The 14551-nt window shown below is 51.5% G+C and overlaps 1 protein-coding gene across 1 annotated transcript; it reads left to right on the plus strand.

Moving 5' to 3' along the window:
- Positions 1-5960: 5960 nt before the first annotated feature.
- Positions 5961-8883, plus strand: LOC132244882 (fibrinogen-like protein 1-like protein). The gene is given in 3 exon segments (XM_059717557.1): positions 5961-5996; positions 7711-7876; positions 7879-8883. Coding segments are annotated over 3 exon segments (633 nt in total). The 3' UTR covers positions 8310-8883.
- Positions 8884-14551: the final 5668 nt, after the last annotated feature.

Below are 14551 nucleotides of genomic sequence, written 5' to 3' on the forward strand. Positions count from 1 at the left end.
ATCAAAAACATGCTCCTTCTGGTCTGAATTTGTCCAATTTACAAGCTGAATCTGTTTCTCTAAGAGAGGGTTTAGGGGTCACCTCACTGCAGTCTTTGACTAGGAAGAAGTATCCAAGTGGTCAACATTTCCTCAGGTTCAGAGATAAAGGCAGAACTAAACACACTTGGAACCATGTATCTCAGGGTATGATGAGTTCTCCGTCAACTGAAGTAATGAAATCAAGACTGCAGATCTTAGATCCAGCTTTTTCTTAGATGAGGCTAGATTTAGGTATCCCCGTGTATAAAAAACAGTTACTTTAACTTGAGAAACCAATTCGATTTGTCTGAGTTTAGACAATCAGGATCCCTAAGCACTTAATGGGGAGATGTGCTGCTAAAGAACAATCTGGTTTGACCACGAGTCCTGACATCAGGGACCAGAACCTAAGATTCCCCACACGAGGTGAATGCCATAACCACCACGCTACAGACAAGTTGCTTACTCTCCTTCTGGCTCCATGACTTCGGCATCGTTGCCACACTGTGGCCCGACGTCAGTGGGGCAGGGGCAGGGTTTGGAGAGTACTGTTGTATTCTCCCCAAGAATAATAGGGAACTGGATGACTTGGCACACTGGTGTGGGTAAGAAAGATGCCTTACTGGGCAGCACAGACTATTTTGGGAGTAAAGTAAAACTATAAATCAGTTACCAACAGCTGATTCAATAACAAAAAGTTCAACCTTGGATGTTGATAAACACACTCAAATATCTCACAAGACTTTCTTATTGTATCACTTGGTAGTTGGGCACTCATGGAAGTGGCAGATGTGTGTTTACATCCCCTGAAGGAAGAGTAGTAGTAGTCTAGCCATGGAGTAACCAGATCAGACTGGGCCCTGGGCATCTTGTGAAAATCATGCTCAAGTTCAACCCAGTGTGATGGGCAGGAGTCTCTCAGTGAAGCTGTGCAGGGCCAGAATAGCTCATTGTAGCTGCCTGCTGGCCTTGAGGGGAGAATCTATGTCACTCATTTGTCAGTGGCTTGTGTTACCCAGTGACATGGTCAACACCTGGGAGGCAGGAGCACTGGGACAAGCTACCTGTGTTCTCTTCCACCCATCGCTGGACTACAGCAGTGGCCCCTGCTTGTTACCACTGAAGCACTAGGGTGGGGCAGGATGGATGGACCTGTTTTCTCACTGGGACAAGGCCTCAGTGTCTGTCTTCCCATATGCTCTGTGAGACTTCCCCTGCCACTGGCTCCCACTACCTCCAGTGGCCCGATCTGTTCAGTTACTGCTTTCATGGCTTACACAGAAAATAAGGGAGTTGTGTCAATGAGTAAAAGTAATAGCTCATGCCTGCCTGTCTTCAGGAACTGGGGCATTCTCCAGGAGATGAGTGAGCTCAAGGGGTGTTATGTGCAATAAAGATAACATGAGCAGCTGTAGCAATGCAGCTCCCTCTCTACTGGGTGCCAGGAACTAAGAGGGAGATAAGCCAGGTGTGCACTGCACTTTCCCTATAAAGGCAGGGAGCCCTAGCTCTGCTTTCAGATGCTGGAAGTGGAGGCTCAGGGCACTAACACAGCTGGTCAGCAGCAACCTCTGTGATGGGTGAGTATTACTTGAATTTTGTCCAGCATTTTGTTCCGCTTCAGTGTTTCAGGCTGGGATCTGGTGGGGATGGCCAGAGCTTGCATGCTCTAGGGATGCTAGGGAGGTACAGGCAGAGGCACTGAGCCCTTAGGCTGTGGAAGAAAGCTGCTGGCCCTGCAGCCCTGGGTAGTACACAAGGGGAGGAGAGCCCTGGTGCATCGTTTGCTTTGAAACAAAGTCTGAGTCTCTGGGATGAAGGTAGGCACCTGCTGCTTAGCCTTTGGCACAAAGCAATCATCCCAGCACATGCAGGCACTTTCAGAGCAAGGTTGGCCAGTGAGGGGGTCTTCCTGTGCCCATCTTGTCAAACCGCACAGTTTTAGGAGTATGGTTTCAGTGTCCAGTAGTGGTTCCTCTGACACCTGCAACTCTGCTGACCTCCAGCAGAATCCTCCCTCCCCTCTGCAGAAAGGAGGATGTGGCGAGGCCCCTTGCACTGCACTTTTGTATTTGCTGTCATCCAGTAAGCACCATGGCCTTCCTTGTACTCTATGCCACTGTCGCAGGGCACTAGGGGGCCCTGCTCCTTTACAGAGCTGAAACTGCTAGGGGGAGAGCCCTAGCAGTGAGTTAGAAGCCCCAGCTGCTGGTTACGAGGGCAGCCAGAAGGAGCTAGTGGCCCATACCAGCTGATCAGAAAGGGGAGGGCCTGGGTCCTATATAAACCCCAAGGCTGAGGCCAGGAATATAGTTCCCTGCCAACAGCTAAGGGGGAAGGAGCTCTCCCAGAGCCAGCAAAGAAGAGAAGCCTGACTGCAGCAGCAGCAGCAGCTTCTGATACTGGTGAGGGACGGAGCATTCCCAGGTAGGGTTTGAATGATGTTATAGCCAGGCAGCTTGAATTTATATTACAGCCCAGGGGCTTGTGTTTTGTTTGCTGTTCTATAAGACTGGTGGTTCGGGTGAGGCTGTTAGAGGAAGGAGGAGGGCCCACAGCAGCATGGGGACCCCAGCGCCAGAGCGGGTGCAGCACTTCAGGAGCACAGAATTATTGCAAAAATGTCTCGCCTCATTACACAAAAGGCTTCACAGCTGAGAACTGTAAACTGCAAATTGTTTCTTCTCTCCCCCACCACTGCGGGGCCAGGAGGGAGGGGGCCTGTTAGGGGGAGAGCACAGTCTGAACAATGCTTGGTTCACAATAAGGCTGATTCTTGTGGGAACACAGATTAGTTACTGCCTGCTTTGCACATAAACTTTGTAGAAAACTGTTGCAAATCACAGATTGCCCCAATGGGATCTTGTTCATGAGAGGTATAAAAATGTATCTTCGGGCATGGCTAGGGGTCAACATGGATTTGGGCTTTGAGCTCCCTTGTCGATCTGTTTGCAAACAAATAAACTTGAGATGGATCCAGCCTGACTGTGTATGACTCTCTCTTGGGGTATATTGGAAAAGCCTCCAGGGACACGAAACTAGCCGTTTGTGGAACAGAATGGAAGCGCGGAGTGAGACAGTGTTGCAGAGAGCCTAGGGAGGACAAGGGGGCCAAATTGCAACAAGGCCCAGACCAAACAACATTGGTACCATCTGTGCGGTTTGGGATGGCTAGAGCCATGCATAGCCCATAAGGCTAGGGTGCCCCGAAACACCTGTTGTGACATCTATTTTGGAGCAGAACCCACCAGAAATCCGAAAACCCACGAGGTCCAGAGAATCAATTAAGACCGTGTCCAAGAGGACTTAAAGGCAGCCTCTCTATCAATCATACCATCAAAGACATGGCGGGCAAGAATAGAGGGTGCCCATTGGGCCAACTTAGCACGGTAAGGAGGCTTTGAGGAGATCACGGCCATCCTGCAGGACCCTGTCCCATGACAGCCACATCTAGTAGTACTGGTGTTTCATAACTAAGCCAGACTCTCCCCTTTTCCCTCTCCTGCTTATCATCTTTGCATCCAAAGTAGTTCAGAAGAGAAGGGCACCAGTAGGCTCCCTGCTTTACACATGGGGAAACCAAGGTACAGAGCAGTGACATGGCTTCCCCCTGCTTACACTACAGGTCATGGGTAGAACTCGGGTATCCAAGGCCCTTCCCCCTGGATCCTGCTGCCTCCCAGCCCTGAAATTGAGCATGTGGCTCCTCCCTGGCAGGCAGGGTCTGAAGGGAGCTTGTTCTACGGTGTTGAGTCCATGTTGTGATTTACAAATGCCACATTCCATCCCCACCCCACATGGGTCTCCTATACCACCCCCCCTTACCTGCCAGAACTCTCCTAGATCCCAATACAGCACCCCACAGACTGACCCCCACACCATCACACTTCCACCCCACACCCACATACTCCCAAGCTTCCCATGACCACATTTACACAGCCCCCCTTCCCTCCCCGGACAAAAATACGTGCACGTCTCACATTGGCAAACACCCCACACATCGCGTATGCTATCCCCTCCTCCCACACCCACTACCACCTTTTCACTCCCCCCACATCTACCAGTCCCCCATACAAAGACCATACACATACCCCACAGTACCACCCCCTGCCATTATACCAAAAGAATGAAACACCCTAAAAACCGCAACAGTAAAGAAGACAAAGAGATTCCTGGGTATCCCATGAGGGAAGGCTTGGAGTAGAGTATAAATAAACAGGAGCCAGACCAAAATCTGGTGTCTTTAGGGATGAGGGTTTCTCTGGGGCCTGGAGACTTCTGGTTCTTGCCTCTCCAGTTGTGTGAAGGTAAGGGGCTGAAGGAACAAGGGTCCTACTGCAAACACTGACTCCAGTAAGAGACTCCTGTTCCTAAGGCAGGCAGGGGTCAGTGCCAGCAGCTGCAGGTGGTGACACTGCCCCAGCCTAGGGAGCAGTCTGGGTGCATGACAGGAAGGTGGGTTTCTTCCAGACCTCTGCCAGGGGAAGAAGCTCAGAGATGGCTTCAAATGTGCCCATGACCAACACAGACTCACTGTGCAGAATCCTTTTGAGAAACTGCACGGGAGTGAGACCTTGTGACAGCCTGGCCCCTGCTGTGGGTGCTGAGGCCTCCTCGATTCATGCTTCAGAGAAACATTTTCAGAAGCACCTGAGTCATGTCAATGCCCAAATCCCACTTGACTCCAAAGGGGAGCTAGAGGCCCAAGTAACTTTTTTTAGGCTCTATTGCCAAGGCTGCCTGTAACTAGTAAGATGCTTGGGGTTGCCGTGACACCTCCTAGTGTTTTTTTTTAAGCCTGCCTGGCTCTTGCCTCCACCTCTCAGGGTCCCGTCCTGGTTCCTCATCTGCTACATCTTATTGTAAAAATTCATGAAGGGTGGCTGCCCTCAGAGGCTGGTGTACCTAAAGTGCTCTCCCTTGCTCTTTCTCTTCTAGTTCCTTATGTCCTACAGACCTTGGGGACTAAGTCTGTGGCCTCCTTCCACCCCTACAGCCATATCCATGCCTTGCAGATGTTATTCTGTACACCATTCTGCCCCTTTTAGAGGTCTCAGCCCTCATGGCTTTAGCCTCCCTTTCCGCTGGCTGCAGACCTCCAGCCCTAGCACACTGCTGTACTCTTGGTCTCAGTCCTGTCAATTCTCTGTGTCTCTGGGCCCCGGGCCCCTGTGCCTCTCGCTCAGGCCAGTCCTTAGTCCCCTGGGTGCTTGACTCCAGGATGGGCTGCCCTCACCATCTTTGCCTTCACCCTCTTCTCCTTTGCCCTGGGCTGGGCTGTTTGCTTCTCCAGCCCTTAACCCTAACCAGGCTAAGCTGCCTAATGCTAGTGCCCTACCAGGCACCCCCCTTGTGGCCTCCTGACTGCCCCTGATAGCCACCCTGGTCCACTGGTTTCAAACTTAAATCCCAGCACAAAATATGAGCCACTGTTCCCCCAGTACAAGACCTACCCAGCTCTGGATTATTGCCTGATTTAGGGCAACAGCTCCCCTTAGTTCCCTCTGGGTATCTCCGAGGAACAGCTCAGGTGCCTGCTAGTCCGTAGGCTGCAGACATCTCCCTTGGGTGCTCCTCTCTCTCTAGCATGTATGGCTCAGGCCCCAGGTTTATATGCCTGGAAGCCATACCACCTTTCTAGCACCTCAGCTCCACATAGCTGTTTCCCTATTAAGTTAGGGCCAGCCTGCCCTCCTGCATCTGTGGCCCTGGTACAGCTGGCTGAGCCTGCTTAAAGTGGCAGGAGCCCCTTGGCTCCCTGCCACAGTTCCCTCTCCTCCCTTTCCCTTACACCCAGGTAACAGTGTCCAGGTCCCCCGTTACCCTGCTGTGTTTCAGGTCACTGTTCCTCTGCAGGGTTGCAGTCCAGATCGTCGCTTGTGCTTCTCTCTGTGCTGTCAGTGACAATGCTTCTTCCCATAATTCCTGCCCATGACATTATGAACGAGGCTGACAGGAGCATCCATCACAAGAGGGTGAGTACAGGCCCAAATGGAGAGCTTTCCTCACCTTCCATATTGGAGGTATGAGGATCAGAAGCCTGTGTCTGTTTTTTCGCTCCATATTACACCTTCTCACTGGTGTAACTCACTGACTAGACTGGGTTCCCTGCCTCCTGAGTCAGTAATGCCCACTTACCCATTAAGTGCAGCTCCCAGCCCCACTGGCTCCCAGCACTTGCTCCAAGTGAAGCCAAGCCCTTGTGTCTGTTAGCTGTGCTAGAGTCGCGTTTCATGGCATATAGGGCCTCAGGAATAAAGCCCAAGAGTGGGAGCAGTTTGGGCTGATTGACTGGTTGTGTTAGACAGTACAACCTTGTCTTCTTGTGCCTATTTCCATGGAAAATGCATCCCCTGGCACTTTGCTGGAGGGGTCTGTGTCATCTCTGTCCTCCCTGCTGGCAAGACAGGTGCTGGCAACTTTTACAAGCTGTGGGCTGGAATAACCCTCCAGCCCGGTGCAGGCCAGGGGGGCTTCCATAATGCATCAGCAGCTGCCGGGTTTGCCTGCACCTGCACCACAGTCGGATAGCTGGGAGCTGTGCTGGTGCCACCACTGTTTCTCCTTGTCCCTTGTTCCCCAGCTGAAGTGCAGGCACAGCTTCCAGCAGGTGGGGAACTGAGCCAGGGCTAGGAAACTGGAAGCTGTATCTGCACTGCTGCCACTTCCTATTCTCTTTCACTTACTTAAACCCCCTTCTGGGGTTCCTCACTGGTCCCACACTCTCAGCCCCTCACTCGACTCTGGATCCCTACCTGGGTCCCTAGGAACCTCCTCCTCCCCTTAGTTCCTCCCCAAATCTCCAGACAGCTTTCAGTGTTAGCTCCTAGCTGGCCTCCTGGAGCTGCAGCCATCCTGCTGAGGCGGTGTTCTCTCAGCAGGCTTCCAGGTGTTACTGCCAGCTTCTTTCGGGGCCTGGATTTGCAGCTCCCTGGGTCAGCTGGCCCCTCATTTAGCTCTGGCCCACACCTGCCAGCAGCCTGGCAGGTACCCCAAGTCCCCTACCATGGTGGACACAGGCAAAGGCCTCCAGCTCCACTGGCCAGATTCAGCCCATGGCCATATGTTGCTGACCCCTGCCAGGCTGTGCACTGAGATCATGGTCCAGCCAGGGTGACAGCAGAACAAATGCATTCCTATGAGGTCCAGCACTTGGACACTGGTAGCTATGATCTGCTCTGCTTCAGGCACCATTAAACAGGTGGTATCACTCACTAAGCAACTCCTCCCCCCATGGCCTTTTAGCACAAGCTGCCTATGGGTAGTCTGGGGGGATATCTTTCCCCATCCTTTATCCCCTCTTGTGGGGTGAGGGTAGGGTTGGGACAGCTGAGGATAGGGAAAGAGGTCACAGCCTGAGGGTGCAGTTCACAGCAGGCTGAGCAGACAGGAGGCAGATGCAGCTGCAGTCACCTGCTACTAATGGCTGCTCTGTCAGCACCCTCCCTGCCCCTGGCCCTGTAAGCTCTGCTGATGAGAGGTGCTGGCCTGGGACCATGGCTCCCTGTGCAGCAGTTCTTCCTTTTCCCTGCCCATGAAGCAGGCTTATTTATGGGGGAAGGGGCCAAGCTGTTGAAGGATGCAGGCAGGAGATCTTGAGGTGTTGGAGAGAAGAGGGGAATCAGGCTCAAGGGGACCCTATGACATCAGCTGGGGGATGCAGGAGCAGTGTTTCATGGTTTCCCTGAGACTGCAGCCATATTCACAAGGGAAGCCCCAGCAGGATCTGTCATCCAGCCTGCAGACTGCCCTCCTCTGGTGGTTTGGTGTGACATGGGTACTGAAGGCAAGGGTTGGATCATCATCCAGAGAAATTCTCACAACTCTGAGATCTCTTGTAGGTGGTCTAGGACTCTTCCAAGTATGGCTTTGGGAACGTGGAGAAGGATTACTGGATGGGCACCAAATACCTGCACCTGCTGACAAGGCAAAGCACCTACAAGGTCCATTTCATTGTAGAGAATAAAGCCAACAAAACCCACTATGCAGAGTTTGACATCTTCAGCGTGGAAGACAAACCCAGTGGGCATCCACTGTGGCTGGGCAGGTTCACTGGAGAGGGCGAAGACTATCTCACTAACTACCACTCTGGCTATGGGGGCATGCACCACAACACAAAGTTTAGCACAACAGACAAGGATCAGGGCCAGGCTAGTGGGAATAGTGAAAGTAGCTATGGAGGTTGGTGGTACAAGTGTCAAAATACCCTATATCTATTGGGTAGGCTTCTGTGGCAGTGGGGAGTCATATCTTCCCTTATTCTGATCAAGCCCATGGATGTGTGCTGACCTTGCTGAAGCAGCCCAGCTTCCCCAAGAGCCTGCACTTTCAAGCTGGGGAGAAGATATTAGATATGGAGCTTGGCCCCCCAGAGAGTTAACATAATCCCACTGTTGTGTCTGTTTTGATCACTCCATTCATAGCCTATCTTGGTTTCCACAAGGTACGAATGCTCGTCATACCTATGTGCTCTCATAGCATTGTCAATGTGACTGGTATGTGCCTTCAAACCATCCTTCAAGTGCCCCACATCAGCAATGATACCCCTCATCAAACCTGACAACCAAATTAATTTTGCTCTTCGCAACCCCGCTGCTTTCCTTCTGCTGTATAGAAAATGCTGTTCAGCATTCACACGGGCAATGGTTAAAAAATTGGGACTTCATAGTTCAGTCCCTATGGATATTAAGGGGTGGTTGAGTTAGAATTTAGAATATTTTTTAAACATCTCATGTATGTATTGCAAAACATTACATTGATAGCTAATTGTTGATATAAGCTTGTCATTAAGTCCCAAAGGTGCAAAATTACTGCAGTCTAATCACCAGAGCCATTGACTCTGGCACCAAGCACACATCTTTGAATGCTTATTTATTAAAGTCACAGTTCTGGAGAGTTTCTATGCATCTGTGTGTCAGTGGGGAAGCATGGGGCAGGGGAGGGAGAGAAGGGAACAGGGCAGGGATTGGTCTTCTACAATAACTCAGCCTCTGGCCAGAGAAAGAACAGAACATTTGAGTTGGTTAGAGGCTGAATGCTAAGGCTGCAGGCCACCATTACCTTGTCGAGGATTTACGTGTTGGGAGGGAAGAGAGGCCTCAGCGGCAGGTCATGCTCCAGAGTAATGCTGGCAACTGATTCTTCTTGGAGCCCAAACCTGGAGCTCACAGAATCAGGTGAGTAGGATCTCTTGGCACTGCAGGGCTGCTGGTTCCCTGGCTGTAGCCCTAAGCCGATGCAAGGTGACTGAGAGCACAGGTTGTATGCGCTGTGCCCTCCCCAGCTGAGAGGACAAGAAAGGTGCCAAGGGGTGAGGAGTTGAGCTCCGAGGAAAGAAAGGTGGCCCCTTTGCTGCTGCTTTGCTCATTGAGGGGTCCAGAGAGGGTGAAGGAAAAGGACCTGGGGGGCTGAGGTGTCAACCCTAACCCTAAAGGGAGTTGCTGGTAGAGCTGGAGGTTGAATCATTCCAGCCTGAGAGTTGTCTTCATTATCTGAAACTAGAAATCATCCCCAGGCCCTCAGGGACAGCAACAGAAATGCTGTTTTTGAGTTTCTCAGGGGCTGAGGTAGGAGAGTTTGGCTCCCTGAACCCCACCAAAGCCTAGTGTCAATGCTTTGGGATTTTTTGCACACTTAACCTACATCCCAACTGTCCAGGTTCTAATAGTGTGTTCATTTGAACTCTTGCATTCCTGAAAGGTGACCAACACCCAACACACTCCCCAGTGCCCAGCCGCCTCCTTTCCCTTTGCCCAGTGTTCTTGAAGCGGCCTGCTTCTTATGTGTAAATGGCCCAAAGTCCCATGGCAAAACCCGCTGGGACACGTCAGGATAGAGCCCACGCAGGCACACCTGGAGAACCACACAGAAGGGAAAGGCTTTTGCCACTGATTCACTGCTTTATGTGTGAGCATCCTGCAGTCACACAATGTCCTGTGTGCAACTTCCCAGTGCCACTGGGGCCTACTAGTGACATTTCCTTAGGAAAGAGCCTCTGACCTTTGTAGCAGGACACAAACCAGCTCCTCTCTGGTACTTGGCAAGAAGCCTCAGTTGGGGGAGGGATGGAGAAGCTGAGTTGTGTGGATTTTCCCTTGTCTCTCTGCTTAATGAGAGAACATTTGAATTCTGATGACCTGTTTTATCTCTAGGGCCTGTAATTTAGGGTCTTCTTGCCCAGTTCCCTTCAAGTTTTGTGGAAACTGGCTCATCCCGTGTAGCTGTGTTGGAAACTGGATCAAGAAAGACATCCTGTTCATATCTCATTTTGTGAGTTCGTTGATTGTAGTGCTGGACCCAGATGCTGTTGCTATGTACTGAGTGCAAACCCTGTGCGAGACCAAAAATGATCATCGGGGGTCACCCTTGTAGGCAAGATCACACAGCAGCATGACAGCTTCTGAGGGTGCTAGACCCAGCCCTGTGTGAGAGACAGCAGCACTAGAAAGAGACCCTGCTGGAGCCACTCAGGTGCATTTCAGGATCAACCTGGTGGTCAGTTTTGCATTATTTGAGACATTATGCAGTGATTGTCTACAGTGCTAGTTAGTTTTTACCCATACATCATGCAGTGGTAACTAAAACATATATTCCACAAGTCTGTGTGTTGCATTATACACCAGATTCCTCATCTCATCAAAGTGCAAGCAAGTTTATTTGACAATACCTATTCTCCATACTGCCCTGATGATGGGCACTAGTTATACTATGGCCCTTTGGTTCTTTACTGGTTAATCTCATATCAGATACACTCTTACATCTTACTAGTTGCCAATCCATACCAGCCCATCTGTCTGGCAGGGGTGGGACTGGAGGCAGGGCAGCCTGACTGAGGCACCATGGATTTCTTTGCACGTATCTTGGGTAGTTAAAGCTGTAAGCCTTGTTCCCTGGCACACCAAGCCAGCAGTGCCATGATGAGCCCTGCAAGGCCAGTTGCTAAGCCAGTTATTAAAGTCACAGCCCTGATGAGCCCTGATGGCCAGTTGCTAAGATGCCAAGCTGTTCTCCAGCCCAAACCATTGCACAGTCACTAGCACCTCAACTCAGCATCCCTGTCTAGCCCCTTGCACAAAAGCATCCTCCACCCTACCCTCTCCAAAGTTGCCTTCCTCTGCCTGCTCTGGTCCATGCTTAGGCTTAGGGCTCTCCCAGGGCCCTGCCATGCTCTTGTTGCCCAGATGACCTCCTGGCTCCACAGAGTGCAACATGCCTAAGAAAGGGGATATGTTGATGAAAATCATAATGGAGAAGCCTGGGGTTTGGCAGAAGTGGGTATAAACTCAAGCAAACTCTGCACATTGCAGCCTGCCTGCACCAGGAACGTGCAGCAAACACAGAGCAGCTCCTATGCAGAATAAACTATTACAGTTGAACCTTCAGGTTCAAATTCCTGCCCTTTGTTGGTGTGGGGCCAATATGTGAAAGGGCCAATATGTGGGCTCAGCTGTAAGGGCAAAGGGCTCCACCACAGGAACCACAGAAGCAGGATGGAAACCAGGGAGATCTCAAATCAGGAACCTCTCAAATGTTTCCAGTAAATGAATTAACAGTGATTTCACCTACAAGCCCTGCTGAGAAAGTAGCCAGTCCTGGGAGAGTACATGCTGATCAGGAAGAATAAATTCCCTGACTATATCATGGCATTATGATGCCATAGTGACACACATTAGGGCTGATACCCTGAGTCTCATAAAGCATGGGCCCTGCTCACTGCCAACAGGCAGAAAAACATTGTTAAAAAGGGCAGGAGCAGCCCCTGTCCCAGACACACAAGTGCACTGGAGGGGGCAGGGGGCCAGCAACCACTTTCCTCCCTAGTTTTTCTCTTTGTGCAGAAGTAGAGCCAGATTCAGATCTGGGGCTCAAGGGAGAGCTAGAGAAGGAGCCCCATGATGATGCTGGGCCTCCTGGCATCCCCTGTGGCATTGTGACCCATGCAGAGGTTGTAGTGTGATGGAGAGAGAGATGTGTAGCTATAGTATGGATTGTAATGTGGCTCTCCTGCAGGGGCTGTCCAGTCTTTGTTATTGTCTCCCTAGTACAGCCATTGACCTCTCTGGTGGGCACGGAGGACGAGGAATCTATATCTCCACAGAGTTGCCTTTAGTCTCCTAGCCAACTGCCCGGCACCCTGCCGATTGTAGCACACACCAAATGAGAAAAGGAGCTGCTGCTTTCTGGAGGGGCAGCTGTGTGTGCCTTAGGGGTTTGGTCTGGGCTTCCCTCCCACCCTAGCTGCAGCAGGAGCCTGGAGCAGAATGTGCACGGGGCCTCACTCCGAGGAGCCAATTTTAATATAAACGAAGTGCTGTATAATCTAGGGGCTCTGGCATGGGATTTGGGCCCAGCTTGATGCTCACTGTGAGAGGGCTTCCTGTGGGCTGCCTGGCCCTGGGGTAGAGTGAGCACCATGTCCTCCAGTTCCTTCAGTCCCAGCCCTCAGACTTCACCCTGCCGCACTCAGCACATGGGCTGGCACAGCTGGCAGACCCTGACTCTCAGGCTGAACAATAGCTCCATCTGCTAGGGTGTGTTCTGGACCCCACATCAGCCCCACCAGCAGGCACTCTTTGGGGCACAGACCTCTCAGACTGAAGGGCCCAAGCCTCAGTCTCCTCACCCCTAATTAGTCCCCTAGTGCCATACTGCCAAAGGGAGTGTGCCACACCCCGTCACTGTAGTCCCAGTTCTGCCCAGGGCCTTGGTGACACGTGGAAGCCATGTTTCCACCCTCCAGCTACACATGCGGTGACACACTGCTGCCTTCTGTCTGTCTCTGCATTCCTTACCCGGTACCGCCTCCCCCACAATGACTCCTTGCTGTTGTGTCAGGAAAGGAGAAGCTCCCCCTCCTGTCTCCAGACCAGCCAGACTTCTAGGACTTTCCTGACTCATCTCCTCTCTCACTTAACATTGCCGAGCTATTTCTCTCTCTCAGAATTGCTGGATTATCAGGGCTCAAATGGACTCTACTCTCCTGCCAAGACCCATCCAGCCCTGGTGGGAGTGAACAGGCCCAAAGTGGAGCCCCCTGCCTTGACCCCACTGGCTCTTGGGGCTGCACTTACCCATCGTCTCCCCATGAGTATTCATCCAAGGCTAAACACTGCTGCACTGCAGAGGTGTCTGACTGGAGGCAGCATCCACTTCATATTTATACCAGTATCACTGTGAAAGCAGCATGTATTGTCAATGGTGCCCATCACACCCTTCCCCCTGTTCTCCCAGGAAGGCATACCATCGGGAGGAATGAGCTGGCCAGCTGGAACTTGAGCAGAGTGCTTGGGGCTGCCAGGAGCTAGCAAGGCAGGGTTGTTACAGCCTGGCTCCAGATAAGACTCTTCCCTGGAATGACCTCCACCAGGAGCTGGAAAATAAATGCCCCCTTGGGTAGAGACACGAACAAAGAGGGCAGCCAGGGCAGCTCTGGGGCTGGGTGGAAGCAGATCAAGTGCAGGTCTCTGGTGAGCAGGTCAGATTTAGGGCCAAGACAAATCTTGGCTTGTAGGGCAAATCTGAACCAAGGGCAGCTCTCTGCTGCTCAGGGTGGATCTGAGGCCAGGAGACCTCTGGGGAATAGTGGATTTGGGCCCATGGCAGTGCTGTGCTGTTCATTGTGGGCCTGGCTCAGACCCTATGAACCTTTGGTCCCTCTAGGTATGACACAAGCAGTCCAAACATGACAAGTGACCATAGAACACCCTCTTTTTGTTGCTCACCTTCCTGGAGGCTCTAATGGTGTCTATCAGTCAAACAAACCAGTTTATCAAAAAACAAAATTGGGAAGCAGATCCCTTCACACAGACACTGCAGTGTCCTCCTGGCAGCCCATAACTCTGCTTGAGCCAGTAGCATCAGCACCCACCACAGACCTTTTGGAGTCTAATGCTGTTTCTTCTGGGGACCAGCTGCTAGTGGGTTGACATATGTATTTGCCAGCCCACAGCATGGCATCAGACACCAGAAGTCCTGGCTGTTTCCCTGGCTCTGTTGGGAGAGCAGCCCTGGCAGCAGAGCAGTGGTTGCAGACAGAATAGCTAAGTCTCAGGAGTGGCACATTTTCAGAGTGGCTGAGACTTAAGTGCTGCCACAGAGATCTGGTTCTCTTCCCAGCTGCACCTGGAGTGACCCCCACACCCTCTCTAATAGCGTATTTGTAAAATTATGGGGGAAGAGGGAGCTCCTATCTGGCTTCAGGTGCCTTCATGGCAAATATAGGGGTTGGGATCTTCACTGAATTTCCTCTTTCATCAGTCTATGTTGGTCTGCTCTGTTTGTCCTGCTGCTGTTGTTTGGGGACACATCAATATCACTGGAGGTTTTGGGGAGTCCCTGTTGCAGTGGAGATACAGAGTTCTCTCCTGCAGCGTTCCCAGGCTAGTTACTATGCTAGACCACAAACCAAAACAGAACAGAGATGTTCTAAAGAGCTGAGCTGCTACACCTTGGCTCCCCAACCATTTCAGAGCAGCCTTAGCATCATACAGCTGTGGATCTAGCTATTGCATAAGCTTTGGCTGGAGTATAT

Source organism: Alligator mississippiensis, chromosome 14 (genome assembly GCF_030867095.1).
Source record: "Alligator mississippiensis isolate rAllMis1 chromosome 14, rAllMis1, whole genome shotgun sequence".
Classification (NCBI taxonomy): Eukaryota; Metazoa; Chordata; order Crocodylia; family Alligatoridae; genus Alligator; species Alligator mississippiensis.